The sequence below is a fragment of the Apodemus sylvaticus genome, chromosome 11 (genome assembly GCF_947179515.1).
Source record: "Apodemus sylvaticus chromosome 11, mApoSyl1.1, whole genome shotgun sequence".
NCBI classification, from domain to species: domain Eukaryota; kingdom Metazoa; phylum Chordata; class Mammalia; order Rodentia; family Muridae; genus Apodemus; species Apodemus sylvaticus.
This window is the reverse complement of record NC_067482.1, coordinates 62013767-62032864: the sequence shown is the minus strand read 5'-3', so window position 1 is coordinate 62032864 and position 19098 is coordinate 62013767. Positions and strand designations below refer to the sequence as shown.

Sequence of the window (19098 nt, the reverse complement as noted above, 5' to 3'; positions counted from 1 at the left end):
TTGTAAATTTATTTTTTTTAAAAAGAATGTTGTCTTTTTAGAAAGCGAATGATCTAATTCTTTCTTTTTGCCTGGATTGATGGGTTATATTTCACGTTTGACAAAAAGCTGAGTTGTTTTCATAAGAGAAGCAAATTCTAATTAAAAGGAGATGAAAATGGGTGGAGTATCTTCAATGGGAATGTTGCCTGCTCAGAGTCAGATTTTCAATTATACTGTAAATAGCATTAGTAGTCCAACTCTAAGACATAGTATATTGAAATCACCAGTTGCCAAGTGTACTGAGCTTCTCAACATCATCTTTAGTACTTGCCTTCAAAATATCTCCTAATCAACAGCACTGACAGTGTCCATCAGTGCAGTTTTGATAGACAGTGAGGTCAAATAACTGACAACTCTTGACAAGCGAATGAAACAGGTGAATTTCTACAATCTTTTCATAAACACAGCTTATATAAACATCAAGACAGTTAATGCGATTTATATTGTCTCGCCAAACATTATTCTTGTAAGATTCTAACCTAAGAAATCAATAGTAAATATACTAATTACTAAAGCACTACTATATGTGAAAATTTTATTACATAAATTTTCAAATACTGAAAAATACTATAAAGCTGAAGTACTATAAAATATAACATAGATATTAAATATTTATGAAGGCTTTGTAATCTAATACAGAAATATTGATGTTCTAATATTGAATTTAAAGCTATACAAAGAGATCTAAGATCTATACAATTATTAAGTTTATGGGATAAACAAAGAATAGTCTTGATATTGTAATCCAAATATACCCTAGTTCTTATTTTTTGTACTGCATGCCAGATAAGGATTGTTTTATATATAAGTAACTTAAAAATGACTTTAAAAAGTATTTCAAGGTATACAGGATTTTCTGGAACTCGAATTTAAGCATTCATAAACTTTTTCTATGGTGGTTATTTGTTGATTTATTGTGAATAATCACTTTGTCTTGAAATGTTGGGTTTGGCTATATGACCCACAAAACCTAATACACTTAATATAGAAAAATATTTTTGAAATAAAGCCACTAAATACTTTGAAATAGATGAAGGACTTTACTACACTCGGAGGTCTTGCTAGAGTTTCAGATGGTCTGCTCTTTCAGATCTATTGAATAACTCAATGGCCGTTAAATTTTGGTCTGTGGACAAGCAGTATCAGTGAAGAAACCGTCAGAATTGCAAGGACTCAGACACCACCATGACATTGTTGATTCAGAAACTCAGAGTGGAATGTGGGAATTCCTGGTTTCATAGGCTGTCTAATTAGACTTGAGACATCTGAAGCCTGAGACCCACTGGCCTAGTCCCTGGGATGTGAACAGGTCAGTATTTTGCTTACTGTTTTACATTCTCTACAATATCTTGGAGACAAGGCATGCTCATCCCCATTTTTAAGAGAAAGGAACTAGATCTAATACAAGAAATTTAGTAATTTGCATGGAATGATTGAATTGGCCTTAAAAATCAAAACTTCAGACGTCCCTGCCTTGACTTTCTTCTTATATTCTTTGATATGGACAAGCAGCCTTGGAGCTAGCTTGGCATAGTTTGTGTTGGGCTTCTCATGAGGAATATTGTCACTACATAGTATATGAATATTAGAGTCTAGTGATATATCTCCATGGCTCTAAGAAGACCACCCTGACTAAACTACCAACCAAAGAGTACACATGGAGGGTTCCATGACTCCAGATACGTATGTAGCAGAGGATGGCCTTATCTAGCATCAATGGGAGGGGAGGCCTTTGGTCCTGTAGAGGCTTGATTTGCCAGCATAAGGGGATTCTAGAGCAGTGAGCCAGAGGTAGGTGAGTGGGTAGAAAGCACTCTCATAGAGGCAAAGAGGAGGGGGTATGGGTTCGTGGAGGAGATACTACCAAGAAGGGGTATATCATTTGAAATATAAACAAGTGAACCGAGGTAAAAACAGAATCTTTCAATCAGAAAAACAATGAATAGTCTTTTACCCAACAAATTACCGTCTCTTTGTTACTAACTACAGCTTTCACTTTTGTTCATTTTTCATTACTCGTGGATGAGATTAAGACAAGTTGTGGGAGATTTACTTGGTCTTCCTACCAAAGTACAGTACAGACCAATGCACTACTTCCTTAGACCCTCTTCAAAGGTCCTCACTACAGACTCCAATCCCATTAGTATTTTCTAATATCCTCTTCAATGAGACGCTCTACATTTCCTGTATAGTGCACTATATCTCCCTCCAGTGAGCAATGACCTGAAATTATTCATCCACAGGTATGTTTTCCCTGATGCTCTCTACTGCTGCAAGGGACTGAGTGGTGGAAATCTATAAATCAGAAGAGGGTAGGAGAATTCTTGTAATTTTCTAGAAAGTTTGCTTCTTTTGTACAGCAAGATATTTTTCCATCTTGCCAAAGTTGTTCATGAGCCATTTGTTCTCGAGGCAATTTGAAAGCTTCTTAAGGGCATGGAAATATCCTGCTGTCTTCAATTCCCCTCTACACAGTAGGTGCTTCGTGCATATACACATATACCTTAAACCGCAGCTATAAATCTAAAATGCCTTCTCAGTTACAGAACTGGATGGGCTGCTTTCCCATCCAAATCAAAGTCCATCCAAGTCAGTGGCCCACAGCTCACAGCTAGATTATTTCAGCTTAAATTACTTCCTAGGTTTCTAGGTTCTAAAGTATCGCAAAATTTAACGTGTGAGAAATTTCTTTTTGAACTCTCCCTATCAGAAAAATAAATCATAAAAACTGTAATCAGCTAATCCACAATTTTGAGGTCACCATGGACACTTGAAAGTGGCATTGGAGGTCTTGGATTGCACTCAGTGCATGAAGCAAATTGTATTCATTCTATTAGTGTGTGTGTGTGTGTGTGTGTGTGTGTGTGTGTGTGTGTGAAACAGTGCTAAACACCATGGATAATCAAAACCAAGGAGAAATAAGTCTGTGTCTACTCTTCACACATTCTTGTTGTTGCTCCAGGAACCCCATATGGTGCACCAGGTCCCTGTGCTTTCACAGCAATGTTATGTCACCCATTGCCTTATATATAGTACTTCCCTAAGCACCTTCCTTGCATATAAATTTGATAGGTTTCTCTTTATCAATAGCAAGAAAGTTTAAAGGAAACTCTACCTTGCCCAGCTTTGAATGTTTCTGAATCTTCCATTTGGATTTAGCTACAATCTGCATGGGCTATCTTGCTTGGGCAGATTCACCATGATACAGTACATGATATATTATAATGTGTTTATATGATCTCCAGTTTCAAGTAAGAGTTCATTAAAGGGAGAAGTGATCTTCTATTAGTCTTAACACCATTGCTGAAAACCATATGTACTTATGCAAGTCATTTTTAAAACTGGCTGAGGTATATTCAGTTGGTTAACCCTTGGGTTTTTCTCTACTTTCGTATAGAAAAATCTCAAAACTGTGCAGAAGAGTAGAAGATCCTGAAAGATGTCAGATTTATAAATCAGAATTTTTCAGCCTCTCCTCCATAGAACTGTTATATCAAGAACTATGAGATGTGTCTTCCACATTTCGTATCTCATAAGTAAGATATTTAAAGCCATGTTTCCTTGAAATGAAGGAAGTGCTATTCATAACAGCTGCAATCTACAGATATTGTATTAATTGGGAATTTCTTCAGAAACTGAAAATTGACAGCCAACTCAGAGCATTTTGTGTGTGTGTGTGTGTGTGTGTGTGTGTGTGTGTGTAAAAAATTCTATGGGCTTTTATCTTCTCTCTCATGTGAATTATAAATCGTTTAGCTAGTTCCTCTGTTCTGCACCTATTCTCTCGACAATCTATGTGAGTTATTTGTTATATTATTTCTTCAAAGTTGAAATGTTGAAATCAATGGCTCTTAGGGATTAGAGAATATGTATAACTGGAACCAATGCTAGCTAACCTTATTATTTCCAGCTCTATGTGCTATAAACATTCCTTTTCTGGATCCATGTAAACCACCCATTATCTGGGCTTAGGAATTCAGCTTCAGTTCTTTGCTCTAACTGGAATTGTCTTCCTCCATTCTCCAACTTGAGAAAATGTCATTTCACTTCTACATGCTGTTTGTTTGTTTGTTTGTTTGTTTTCCCCCTTTTATTTTCCCCAAAACTCTCCCACAGAGCTTTTAAAAATCTCACCTCAGTGCTGCTTCCAAGGAACACTGCTTAGGTTTATGTTCAGAATTTGATTTCTTTTATCTTCTTTATGATTCTGTTACTACAATGTGAGGTTCTCTGGGGGAGTCTTCCATTAATTTTCACTTTCAGCTTCCTGTCATCTCAATCAAAACTCAACAGAGGGCAATAAGCATCCAGCATTCAGAATGCAATATGATGATGATGACATACTAAAATTTGAAATTCTACCACTCTTACATTTTCAGTATTTCTTTTCTATGTGAGTGGCCATATACAAAACCTCAAATAAATATATTAATATTTCATTACTTATGTTATTATTTTATGTACATAAATGTTTCACATGTATGTATAATCTGTGTATTGCGTAAATGTATGGTGCAATACATTGCCCTTGAAGGTTAGAAAAACATTTTAGGATTTCAGACAGTTATGACCTCCTTGGTGGGTACTGTGAATAAGGCCTTATCCTTGGAAAAAGCAGTTGGTACTGTTAGCTATGGAGCCATCTCTCCAAACTCCATTATTGGTACACAACCTTCTGATTCCTGAATAACTTAGCATTGTGAAAATTGAAAACCTATCTTAAAAAGATAGTATCTCAACACTTGCATCTGTGACTGATCCTCACCAATTAGGTATATTATGAGCCATTTCATTTGTGTTACAATTTCAGTGAATGATTTGCAGTCTGCATTGGCATAGGCATTGACTGCTTTTTTTTTTTTGCCCCCCAGTTTTTGAGACAGGATCTTTCTATGTAGCTTTGGCTGTCCTAGAACTTGCTATATAGACCAGGCTGAACTTGAATTTAGAAAAATTTGCCAGTATCTTCTCTTGAATGCCCAGGCATATGCCACCACACTAGACATTTCTCTGCTTTTAAGTATTTACAGGTACAAAGAATGAATGTGGTATAGCATGGCTCTAATTTTAGCTACCTCTTTCCTTGATCCACAACTTGGCTGGTAATTATAAAGCCTGGTTGGTTCTATCTTTGCTTAGCTATTATCATATTCTGAAGAAGTCTATGTAGGAAGCCACAGCTACAGCTATCATATCTTTCTTGAGTCTTGCCATCTCTGAACTCTATGTGGATTTATCACTTCGTATCATAGCATATAAGCCAATGATGGTTACATTTTGATGCAGAATTTATAAAGATGCTTAGGCAAACATTTGGTTGGTTGTCCTAACCTGTAGTGAGGGTCTGGAGTTTCAGCATACTTGGATCCAATGCTTAGGTTGTATGAATCAGTTGGCTACTGCATGATCATATTTTTTTGAGTATATTTCTTCCTGATGATTTAATAAGCCTTAGGAGCAAATTCAAGACTAGAAAATCTCTCTGTGAATGTTTTTATTTATTTTCTTTACATGTGTTAGAAGAGGGCAGTGCAATAACAGTGGGTCGTGGTATGGAAAGCACTCCGTAGCACTCAGTAGTATTTCACTTGGGTCTTCTTTCTGCTCCCAGATGCTTTGGTTTTTGACAACGCATGTACCTCTTCATAAAATCATTAATTATCTATATAAATGTAGAGTGTTGGATTGGACTAACATCATTTAAGATGTATTTCAGGACAAAAGGATTGATACATACCACATGAATTTGGGTCTTATATAAAGTGGCATTGTACATAATCAAGAATTCTTCACTGAACCCAAATTTACCAAGGATTGCTATACACCACACACAATATTTGTAAATATATAGGCATAACTATGTTTATGTGTCCAGAGAAAGATTCAAGTATCTGTATGGCTATAACTTGGATATCCATCTCAAGGCTGCCATTTTAAATCAACTCAAAATATATTGACTCTATTAGGAAAAGTTAGGTTTATAATTTTATTAGCATACTTTTGAAGCTCAAATTTAAAGTGTTAGTTCCAACACCTAATTTAACTGATTTAAAGCTAAAAATCTGAACCATTATCAGGGCATTTAGCTTGAAAATTTCAATTGTAAACTTTATATAATATGATTGCCAATGTCTTACAGTGTTATGAACGTTGATATCCCCCAAATATCTCCATGGTGCTTCTCTGCTTTGGTACCCAGCTTTAAACCAAGGTCCCTTGATCATAACATGGTAAATCTGAGGACAACACTTCCAGAGAACAAATACTAATAGGTAACTAACACGATATCAACGTATATTATTCTGAGTACAGAAATTGAAATTATCCTATTTGTATTTAAATAAGACATATTATTAGTCTATTGAGTCAGAATTTTGAGAGAATTAAAAACTTATTTAACATACTGAAAATTTTACGTATGCATTGTTTTTCAATTAGAAGTTTAATAGAAATATCAAACCAACTTCTTGCCTAAAAACTTTGGAAAGATTTTGGCTTAAGAACATTATTGAACCTATTTTGTAGGGGTGGGGAATCTGAGCTTTTACTATACTGATAAATATTAGCATATTATGAGAAAAATATGTGTAACATATATAAGTAGGGATGGTGTCATCTTATCTGTCTGAGCTTTGAAGTTAGAATGATTATGTTACAGTGTGGAAAGTTAAACATTACTACGTCCCTCATTATATACTATGGTGAGAGGTGATTGTTCATAGCTCAGCATACATGTAGCTAGAAGAAATATGAGCGAGGACCTTGGAGTCTGAATTCTTTCACTTGAGGAGAAAAAAAAAAAAAACCGGAAAGCTTGTATAAAGAATTAGTATCAGTTGGTTTAAGTCAAAGTATGTTATTTCAAAGTATGTTATTCAGTAGATATCTCATATTTATATGTGTGCACATGTGTGCTTGTATAACTAGGTATGTGTGTATATATGTACGTATATGTGTATATATGGATATTCAAATAATTTAAGCAAAGTTAATCAACTTTTTTCTTTGAATAGCATGTATTTCAATAATAAAATTGACTTTTGAATAATAAAGGTGCGCTTCTTATCAGATAAAATATCAGAAACATCGGCTATCCTGTGTGCTGTTCCCTGTTCAGGAGACAAACAATTAAGGTGGCTCACTGGAGAATGTAAATGAAACACTTGCAAATTAAATCTCAACACACCATTTTACTGAGCACCCATTAACTCCATTTTACACCATTTCATATCATAATCAACAGCCCAGCTCCACCCCAGCAACTCCTGACTAATGACAGGCAAACACAACATTTCCCTCACAATTCAACACTCCTCCAGAGGGAGGGATCACCAATGACCTCAAGGTGTGGTAGTCAAAATGAACCTGACAAGCAAAAGCAAGCACTCATGATGACACATTTAACCCACAAACAACCCTATACCCAAATAACTGGTTTCAAACAGAAAGAGGATGCTACAAAATCCTTCCCTCCCAGCATCAGCTTTCCAGGTAAACAGAAATGAACTGTCCAAGTGCTAGGCTGCTCTCTGTGTCAAACATGCATATTTTAAAACTTTTGCTTTGGACATTAAAGCTTTGCAACTTCTGCAGCATTTGTATCCAGTTCGGAACCAGACCTGACCAAGCGCACAGACTGGGAGCGACCACTTTACCTTCTGAAAAATCAATCAGTCCCAGCAAATGAAGCAGCTTCAGAGACGCACATATAATCACAACAATACCCACTGTTTGCAGTCCTTCCGACTCCCACTCTAGAGTCAGCATCCTCTATGCTCTCAGAGCATCCCAGCCTCTGGACCCCTTTGGTGTGGAGGGAGTTAATTAGAGAATCCGAGCAATGTCTGGCTTGGAACAAAGACTTGCAAGGGGGGAAAGTGAGCAGCGGCTTCTCACTGAAGAACAGAGCCAAGCAGGCGGCCCCCCGGGGTGAGGACAGACCTGGGCTAAAGTCCAGCCTCTCATGCTGATGCTTGCATTTGCTTGAAGGGGCTCAGCTCAGTCACAGCGCATCCCAGCTCCAGACCCTGCGCTGCAGCCGGCAGGTGGGTGCTCTGAGTTCAGAGCTAAGGGAGAAACATCTGTTGGAGAACATAGACTTTGCAGGATCCACGAAGAAGGCACACTCCCAAGGAACTTGCCCCTGGGAGCTAGCACCGCACCCGCTAATGATGCCAGGCTGGGCAGGGCTGTGTGAGCTAGTTTGCTGCCTGGGAAGCTCAAGTGTCCCTTTTCTGCTACAGCCGCTGCTTTTGCCTCCCAGAGCTTCCTCTGGGAAAAGCCTCAGCCTGCTCTCTGGATATGGGGTGGGGGGTGGGGGAACAGAAGGGAGTTTTAGTGAGGGGTTGGTGCCAAAGTCCCTGAGACTGCTTTTTTTTTTTTTTAATTTATTTTTATTTTTATTTTTGTGGAGAAAACTACAATAGCAAACAATCCAGTGATTATGCAGCCAAGATCATCCAAGCCAACTCAGCTCTTCCACTCTCTCCAGCTGTTCTGGTCCCCAAGCACACCACACAAAGATCCATGAGTCCTCAGGATTACAAAGCACCAGGGATGAAGGGCAGAGCAGACCATATAAGGGTCAAGTTCATTAACTCCTTCTTGGAGGATGGTCATTATTCCAGGAAGTCTAGTCTCTGTTTCTGCTAAGTAAAGTTTACCAAACTTCCTTAATAGTTAAAATATTGTGAGGCTTGCTTTAAAAACAAAAGAAAGAAAGAAAGAAAAAGAAAGAAAAAGAAAGGAAAAGAGCGAGCAAGTCCTCTTGTTAAGAGTCTGGTTGAGAATACCTAGGGAGTTTGCTTTAACTCATGCAATTCCAATCAACAGGAAATCCTGGTCTGGACTTATTTCCCAGGGTTCCTATCACCATCCTGCCCTAAGCTTCTCCAAAGAGGCAACTTCAAGGGAGTCCAGGAATCTGGGCCATGCCAGGGCCACATGGCTTAATCATCAGTCACCTTTCTCCACTCTGCCAAATTCCAGGCCAGCAATGCTAATGCCAATGCAAAGAGAATCAAGGCAGACACTGGGGACACCTGTAGCTCCCTGGGATCCAGGAAGGCTTCTCAGCTTTATCTCAGGCCCCTAGGAACTCACTTTCTCTCTTGATGGTCTATGAGCTTCTGCAAGACACTCAACTTGGAAATGTTGGAAAACATTTTCATTGTTGAATGTCGTGTCTCGACACTTCAATTAAAGCTCTCAACTTAAAGGGAATTGTAGGAAATAAATCTGGATATTTTAATTTTCTGGCTAAGTTAATTTTCTAAGCTCTTACTATGGATTCAACTGTATTGCAAAGTAACAAGAATTAACTTACTCCCCACAGCTCAGTGAGGTAGGTAAGATGATTGTCTTCATTTTACAGGCTAAGAAACAGAAGTTTACTTGTCAAGTTGCAGGCATCATGCCTGGAGAGCGATAGGTATCCATCCAATTTCTCCTAAGTGTTTATCTAGCTGTCACTCTCAGGTCTGAATGGTGCCCGATTGACAAGATGATGAATAATTCTCATCCTACCATTTGGGAACATTTTAGTAGGAGATAAAGCATCGGGAGGAGGTGATTGCAGTGGTCTATGCAATAGATATTTCTGCAAGACACAATAGAAGCATAGGCCAGGTATGCTTTGGGTAAATGAGTAGTAGTGCTAAGAGCTTTATAAAAGAGGTAAGCATTGATAATGGCAATAGATTTCATTGATAACCAAGAATAGTATGTCAGACACACTTGCATTATACAGACTTGGAATAATAAATCATGGATCTGCTTGCGGGGAAACAACTGCATGTAAGCCTCAGTTCTGTCAGTTTAAATGCCCCAGCCTTCTTGTCTGACTGCTATAAACAGTCTTGTCTATAACATGCAGATCTGGGCATAGTCCCTGGTGCCCTCAGTCCTCCTTGGGATATGGCGAATTACTATGGAATGCAGACTCATAGGCTCTCTTTGGATGAAGTAGCTACTCCTATTGTTCCTTCCTGGGTTCTACTTCTTATCCCTTCTTATTCCAGGAAGATTTGCTGGTCCTTACCACAGCTACAGTGATAATTTTCTTCTTTGGGCACCAGGAATAAATTTAAGTACCATGGCTGTCTCTTATAAGGGTATATTTCATTTTGTATAAGATGTTTAAAAGAAATATCTATCCATCCAACCACTATTTGACCATGCATGATACAAAAAAACAAAAACAAAAGAAAAAAAGTGAAATCCAGGTGGCAGAGAGATTAAGTGATTTTCACAAAGTTACATTAATAAAGGGTAAAACCAGGATATGAAAGATATTCATTCAACAGGTAACAGCCATCAATATTTGTAAGAATTGTGCCAGGCATTGCTAAGAACCTTGTCCCTTCATAAATCCTATTACCCATATTATTACTCTAGTCTCAGGTAACAGCCATCAATACTTGTATTAATTGTGCCAGGCATTGCTAAGAACATTGTCCCTTCATAAATCCTATTATCCACATTATTACTATGGTCACAGAGAAGAAATTCAGGATTTGCATAACTTTTCTGAGATCTTATCAATAATACTTGAAGGAAAGGAAACCATGTATATCATTGGTGTCACGTCCTATATATTTATTTCTCCCTTCTCTGCTCCATCCTTTCTGCATCTGCATCATGGTTACCACATGGGGCTCTGGTAAGGGACTGTGAAGTAGAAAATATTGGCAAACACCTTTAGGAAAGTGAAAACTTAGCTGAAGGGGGTATGGTTACATCAGTGGACCAGCCAGAGAGAAAGAGAGTAGAACAGGCTTCCATCTTATGATATTGATCCATTGTGATCCTGTAAGTTCTCAAAGGAGATAATTTACTGAACTGGAAAATTGATTATTTCCTTCTTTTTGGCTCAGCTTCAGTTTGAGATCTTACCAGTGATTATGCCTGATCAATTTCATTTCTTTGTTACTTCTGAAAATGTTATCTGCTTTCACTAGTATTAAACCTGCCAGGGGTTTATATCTGCTTGACTTCACATAAATATATAGCTGAGTGGAGCACAGTAGGGAAAATGTCTTTATTTTTTTTTAAGATTTATTTATTTATTTAATGTGAATACATTTTTACTTTCTTCAAAGACAGCAGAAGAGGGCGCTGGATCCTATTACAGATGGTAGTGAGCCACCATGTTGTTTCTGGGAATTGAACTCAGGGCCTCTTGAAAGAGCAGTCAGTGAGTTCTCTTAACCTCTGAGCCATCTCTCTAGCTCTGTGAGAAAAATGTTTTTAAAAATATACTTGCTATTCCAGATGAATTTGAGAATTGTTCTAAGTGTATGAAGAATTGAGTTGGGATTTTGATGGGGATTGCATTGAATCTGTAGATTGCTTTTGGTAAGATGGCCATTTTTACTATATTAATCCTGCCAATCCAAGAGCAAGGAAGATTTTTCCATCTTTTGAGGTCTTCAATTTCTTTCTTGAAAGACTTGAAGTTCCTGTCATACAGATCTTTTACTTGTTTGGTTAGAATCACACCAAGATACTTTATATTGTTTGTGGCTATTGTAAAGGGTGTCATTTCTCTAATTTCTTTCTCAGCCTGTTTATCCTTTGAGTATAGAAAGGCTACTGATTTGCTTCAGTTAATTTTATAACCAGCCACCTTGCTGAAGTTGTTTATCAGCTGTAGGAGTTCTCTGGTGGAGTTTTTTGGGTCACTTAAGTAGACTATCATATCATCTGCAAATAGTGATAGTTTGACTACTTCCATTTCAATTTGTATCCCTTTGACCTCCTTGTGTTGTCTATTTGCTCTGGCTAGAACTTCAAGTACCATATCGAATAAATATGGAGAGAGGGCAGCCTTGTCTAGTCCCTGATTTTAGTGGGATTGTTTCAAGTTTCTCTCCATTCAGTTTGATGTTGGCTACTGGTTTGCTATATATTGCTTTAATGATGTTTAGATATGGGCCTTTAATTCCTGTTCTTTCCAAACCCTTAACATGAACGGATGCTGAATTTTATTAAATGCTTTTTCAGCATCTAGTGAAATGACCATGTGATTTTTTTTCTTTGAGTTTATTTAGGTAGTGGATAACATTGATGGATTTCTGTATATTGAACTATCCTTGCATCCCTGGGATGAAGCCCACTTGATCGTGGTGAATGATTATTTTGATGTGTTTTTGGATTCCATTGGCAAGAATTTTATTGAGGAGTTTTGCATCGATATTCATAAGGGAAATTGGCCTAAGGTTCTCTTTTTTTGTTGGATCTTTGTATGGTTTTGAACCCACAGAATTATGGTCACTTGATCTTTGATAAAGGAGCAGAAAACATCCCATGGGAAAATGATACCCTTTTCAACAAATGGTGCTGGTTCAACTGGAGGTCAGCATGCAAAAGAATGCATATGGATCCGTTCTTATCTCCTTGTACTAAGCTCAAGTCCAAGTGGATCAAGAACCTCAACAAAAGACCAGACACTCTGAAACTAATAGAAAAGAACTGGGGAAGACCCTTGAGGACATGGGCACAGGGGAAAATTTCCTCAACAGAACACCAATAGCTTATGCTCTAAGATCAAGAATTGACAAATGGGACCTCATAAAACTGAAAAGTTTCTGTAAGGCAAAGGACATTGTCAAAAGGACAAAATGGCAACCAACAAATTGGGAAAAAAATCTATACCAATACTACAACCACAGAGGGCTTATATCCAAGATATACAAATAACTCAAGAAGGTAGACTCCAGAGAGCCGAATATCCTCCTTGAAAAATGGGGTACAGAGGTAAACAAAGAATTTTCACCTGAGGAATATCGAATTGCTGAGAAGCACCTAAAGAAATGTTCAACATCCTTAGTCATCAGGGAAATGCAAATAAAAACAACCCTGAGATTTCATCACACACCAGTCAGAATGGCTAAGATCAAAAAGTCAGGAGAAAACAAGTACTGGCAAGGATGTGGAGAAAAAGAAACACTCCTCCATTGCTGGTGGGGTTGCAAACTTGTACTACCTCTCTGGAAGTCAGTCTGGCAGTTCCTCAGAAAATTGGGAATGATACTTCCAGAGGACCCTGCTATACCACTCCTGGGCATATACCCAGAGGACTCCCCAGCATGTAATAAGGATACATGCTCCACTATGTTCACAGCAGCCCTATTTATAATAGCCAGAAGCTGGAAAGAACCCAGATGTCCCTCAATGGAGGAATGGACACAGAAAATGTGGTATGTATACACAATGAAGTACTATTCAGCCATTAGAAACAATGAATTTGTGAAATTCTTAGACAAATGGATAGAACTGGAGAACATCATCCTAAGTGAGGTAATCCAGTCTCAAAAGAACACTTATGGTATGCACTCACTGATAAATAGGTATCAGCCTAGAAGCTTGGAATATACAAGACACAATCCACATATCAAATCATGCCTAAGAAGAAGAAAGGAGTGGCCCCTGGTCCTGGAAAAGCTCAGTGCAGGAGTGTAGGGGAATACCAGAACAGGGAAGTATGAAGGTTTGGATTGGGGAAGAGGGGGACGGAAGAGGGCTTATGGGACTTTTGGGGTGGGGGGTGATCCAGGAAAGGGAAAATCACTTGAAATGTAAATAAAGAATATATCAAATAAAAAAAATATACTTGCTGTCAAACTTGCCTATTCTACTGTTTTTCATAAAAATAAATAAGCTTAGAATGTACTTATGACTCATCAAACTTAAAAAAATAGTTGATAGTATAGAGGTTGACTTCTTTATTATATGTCACTTTGGCATACAGATTATTTTGAGCTGGAGGTAACTAAGACATGGAAGATAAGTCATAAGCTCGATGGCATCCACTTCAGTCTAAAGAGAAGGGATAAAATCATAAATCCCTCTTTGGCAGTCACTACTCTCCCTCTATTGTGCAGCACTCAGCTGGGCATATACGACCCTAAATTTTCATTATTTTCCACCATGTATTTTACTTTCTTTAATTCACCACCCCTAAAAAGAGCAGATCAATTTTCTTTTGACATTTCTTCATAATCTATTACTCTTTCTTCTGATGGCATATGAACTACAAAGTGTAACCCTTAACATATGTCTATCCCATGTTTGGACATATTACAAGTGTTAATAGCCCCTGTTAATGTGCCTTATTACTTTAATTTTCAGGTCCAGTTAATAAATATTAGGGCGATGGAGAAAATATCTCTTTCCCTTCCACCTCCCACAAGCCTTTAGAAATAATAATAAAAATACAGATGCTGGAATGGCTAAGTGGTTAACAGTAGTTGCTGCTTTGTGGATGACCTGGATTCAGTTTCCAGAATTCACATGGTATTTCAGACCTGTCCATACCTCCAGGTTCAGGGGATCCTACGACTTCCTCTGGCCTCTTTTGGCACCAGCTATGCATCCAATATACAAACCCAGTGAGGGGAAACACTTATCCTCATAAAATGCATAAATCTTTAAAAAATAAAGATACTTTAAAAGGAGTCAGAAGCCAGGCGTGGTGGCTCACATCTTTACTCTCAACACTCAGGAGACAGAGGCAGGTGGATCTCTGAGTTCAAGGCCAGCCTGGTCTGCAGAATGAGTTTTAGGACAGCCACACAGGGAAACCCTATCTCAACAAACAAACAAACAAACAAACAAAAAATAAAAAGAAAGAAAGAAAATGAAAGGAAAGGAAAGGAAAGGAAAGGAAAGAAAAGAAAAGAAAGGAAAGGAAAGGAAAGGAAAGGAAAAGAAAAGAAAAGAAAAGAAAAGAAAAGAAAAGAAAAGAAAAGAAAATGGAGACAGAATCTACTCCTTAGTGATTCAAGGTCCCAAGTATAGAACAATAAGGCTTTACATCTCCCAGATCATCAAAATTCTGTTTGATTTAAAACTAGGATGGCACATTAAGAAGTTAAAGAGATATGAGATTCTAAAAGAAAAATGCATTCTTTGTTCATTGGAGCTAAGGAAAGTAAGCCACAATAATATCTGGCATTTTTAGGAAGGTTTCAGTTAAGAAAGAGGCCTCATGTAAGTCTTTATGAATTAGCCTGAGAGTCATAAAGCCTTCCATTGAGGAGAAAGCGTATCCACCAGCTTGATCAAACTGGACATTCCCCTTAACACCAGAACCCAAATGAGCAAGCAACTGGACAAGTTCAACCTGTGATTCTTTGGGTCTTTTCTAATTAGAAGGATTGTTTGCTTCATCATGATAATGGAAACTGTTTAGCCTCATGTGTCCTCTATTCTACACAAAGTTACTTCTCTGTTTTGAGAGATGGCATGCTCCTATGTCTTGCAATTCCTAGTTACACTGAGGAACTTCTTGAATGGTCTCCATGGGAACTAGCTGGTCAAACAGGACTCTATACATTTCACTTCGCTCAGGGATCAATCTGAAAGGCTGGTAAACATGTCCTGAGTGGATTTTTTTTAAAAAAGAAATGCATATGGATGTCTATTTAACAATTAAGCAACACAACTTTCCTGCCTGAGTGTGCTCTTTAATCCATAAGGCTGATTACATTTTAAGGTAGGGAATTGAGGGGAAATTTCGTTGCATCTTAAACTTGCAGCAATATTACACAATGTATTATCATAATAGTTCCTAGGTGTCTTATAATCAGTGCATGTGGATTATGTAATCTCCATAAAATAGATTATCAAGTTATTAAGAGGTACAATTAAAATTTTTCATTAGAAGATAAACTTCGGGTAATACACAACTTGTTGCTTCTTCCCCTTCCCCCCTATGTCCTTCTTGTCTTCCCACCCGCTATTGCCTCTCCTCATTTAAGCCTTTCCTCTTCCTCTCCTTTCTGACTTGAATTGTATCTCAGGTCCAGGTTCATTTTTCTCTTCCACCATGCGATTTCTTGTCTCTTCTCATATGTCTTTACATGTGGCCTCTCTATCAAAGCTGTCACATACCACCTCATTAGTTTCACTTATGGCAGAGAGTCTCTAAGATAATAATTATCTTCTGACTTTCTCTATATAATTACTATATGAATAACACTGAGCCCCTACTAATTGACATATCTTGTACTTTATGCATTATGCAAACCCTCTCTATGAACTGCTATACTTTTTGACATAGTTAATATAATAATATTAACTCATATAGATGAAGACCCAGAGATGCAGAAGCTTAAGTAATGGTCCCAATACTCTATGCCTGATATGGAGGAGCTGGGACCTAGTCACTGGATCCCTCACTAGAGATGCAGCAATTATATATGTGAGTGGTTAGCGATAGTGTTAACCTTTTTATTTCAAATAACTTTTTAAATTTTAAAAATAAATCATAATCTCATTGCACAAAGATAAACAAATTTTAACATGTCATTGGTCCTCAGAAAGGGAAAATGTGCCCCTAATGTCATCCTGAAGCAAATATGCATATTCCTTCCTGTGAACAAGATTGGATGAAAAATAAGAAAGAAATGATTTAAGAAAGAGGCTCAAAGATCAAGGGGTTTGCAGCCCCATGGGAAGAACAAGAATATCAACCAAACAGACTCCTCCCTCCCCCCAGCGCTCCCAGAGACTAAACTACCAACCAAAGAGTACACATGGAGGGCCCCATGGCTCCAGCTGCATATGTAGCAGAGGATGGCCTTGTCAGGCATCAATAGGAGGAGAGGCCCTTGGTCTTATGAAGGCTTGATGCCCCAGGCTAGGGGAATGCCATGGCAGAGAGGCAGGAGGCAGGAGGCAGGAGTGGAGGGGGGGGAGCACCCTTATAGAAGCAGGGGGAGGAGGAATGGGATAGGAGGTTTCCTGAGGCGAAACCAGGAAAGGGGCTAACATTTGAAATGTAAATAAAGAAAATATCCAATAAAAGTATAAAAAGAAAAAAAAAAGAAAGGGGTTCAAAATAGAGGAGGGAAAGAATCCTAAGGGAGGGGAGAGGAGAGTGAAGAAAGGGAAGGGAGGCGTATAAGAAAGAAAGAACCAGTCCTGTGGCTGCCTTGCCATTCAAGAACATGAAAGAGAATAGGGTCTTGCCTTGACTTAAGCAACCCACAGATCGCTCAGCTGTGGTTTAAGACAGGAATAAACAAGGGACTACAGAAAAGGCAAGGTATATATTTCTCTTGAATCAGTTCCACTGCCTTGCTCCACTGGTGGTTAGAGTCCTTATAGCAACACGCACAGAGAATCTGTTCAGTTTGGCGGCCTCAGCAGTGGCCTCACATGGCCTTTAGAAAGGAGCAGATGCTTTTAAAAACAGGGTGGACAACATCTCCATGGACACGCACTAGGCCTGCTGGGTTTAGCCCTAGCTTCTAGGTCTGATCTTAGCAGAGGCACATTCCCACTCACTGAGGCCTGGCTACCTAGATTCATTGTGTGCATACCCTCAGTTTGATCTCCTCAGTCTTTATGCGCATGATGCTCAGAGCCGGAAGAGTGCTTTTAACACTGCATTAGCCTATCCCTTGCGCTAGGGCACGACTTTGGGAAATGAAACCCAGCAAGCTTAGCCTTAAATGTGTTCTAAATCTGCAAAGAGGCTGAGCAGTGTTCTTTCTTATTTGTTTCATAGACTTGTAAGAACTTCTCAGAACGAATATTTTGCAAAGTCGTCAAAATTCCTTTCTTAAAATGTTTCTAAATCCCCTTGTTTTCCTCATCCTCTTTCCCAACGTCCTCCTCTCCCTCTCTTTCCTGCCATCTCCTTTGGTAGTGAGCATGTAAGGGTGTGTGCAGAGAGACTTGGTTATCACTGAGATCGTTTGCCTCTTAGGCTGTCAGAGAGAAGGAGAGCCATGAGTCACATCCCTCTCTCTCAGTGCGGAGAGTTTCTCGCCGTCTCCATTCATAGTGAACGGAACTCTGAACAAATGAATGCTTTGCGGAAGATCCGGTGGGATTCAGGAAGTGGTCATACTCACAGCTGGCGTTAGTTCTCTAAAGAACCCAGGTGTCCCTCAACAGAAGAGTGGATGCAAAAAATGTGGTATATCTACACAATGGAGTACTATTCAGCCATTAGAAACAATGAATTCATGAAATTCTTAGGCAAATGGATGGAGCTAGAGAACATCATACTAAGTGAGGTAACCCAGACTCAAAAGGTGAATCATGGTATGCACTCACTAATAAGTGGATATTAACCTAGAAAACTGGAATACCCAAAACATAATCCACACATCAAATGAGGTACAAGAAGAAAGGAGGAGTGGCCCCTGGTTCTGGAAAGACTCAGTGAAACAGTATTCAGCAAAACCAGAACGGGGAAATGGGAAGGGGTGGGTGGGAGAACAGGGGAAGAGAAGGGGGCTTACGGGACTTTCGGGGAGTGGGGGGGCTAGAAAAGGGGAAATCATTTGAAATGTAAATAAATTATATCGAATAAAAAAAAGAATACCATTATTTGAAAGTAAAAAAAAAAAAAAAAAAGAATGAGTTCTCTGGGGTTACTGGGCAAGATCTGATAGCAATGGAGCAAAACCATGCCTTTGGCCCTCTTTCTCCTGTGTTTTTCAACAAGAATTAAGATGCGTACACAAGCAGGAAAGGAATGCACAGCATAGAAGTATGAAATTCTAGTTAGAATATCAGAGAAGTTTGTCGCTCCCCCAAAAGAAGGCACAGGAGGTGCCCATAAAAGACAGACTAATATTACTTATTTCTGTTTCACTGCTTTTGAATGATGACTGTTTCAACTGTCTTTAAGTTAGAACTGTCAATGGATAAAGAGCTTCCAGGACTCACTGTGAAGTAGCAGCTAGTGATAATGGAAGTACATGTGAATGCATAGTTTTGAGGAAATGGACCAAAATTATTCATTTTTATTTTATGTGTATTAAATATATTACCTTATGCATATTGAATATATATACATATATGTGTGTGTGTGTGTGTGTGTATATATATATATATATATATATATATATATATATACAAAATTTTACTTGCAAACCTAAGTACCCTTTACCATCTGACCTAAAATATTCCCATGGTTTAGAAACTCAAATGTAGATATCTTTAGGGGACTTTTATTCCTTATACAGAGTGGCAATCTCAAAATTATTTTGATATGAAATAATTCTTTAAGAAAGAAGGCTAATGTAAAACTCATAC

General features: G+C 38.3%; 1 protein-coding gene across 2 annotated transcripts in view; it reads right to left on the bottom strand.

The window, feature by feature from the left end:
• Kcnip4 (potassium voltage-gated channel interacting protein 4) overlaps positions 1-19098 on the bottom strand; it is a 496003-nt gene that overhangs the window by 195208 nt on the left and 281697 nt on the right. Inside the window, exon 1 of one of the 2 annotated variants that reach the window (XM_052199183.1) lies at positions 7698-7809. The exons of the other annotated variant lie outside the window; for it this stretch is intronic. Within the exon in view, the coding sequence (XP_052055143.1) occupies positions 7698-7809 (112 nt within the window). Of the gene's footprint in view, positions 1-7697; positions 7810-19098 lie in introns of those variants that run through there. 2 annotated transcript variants of the gene reach the window in all.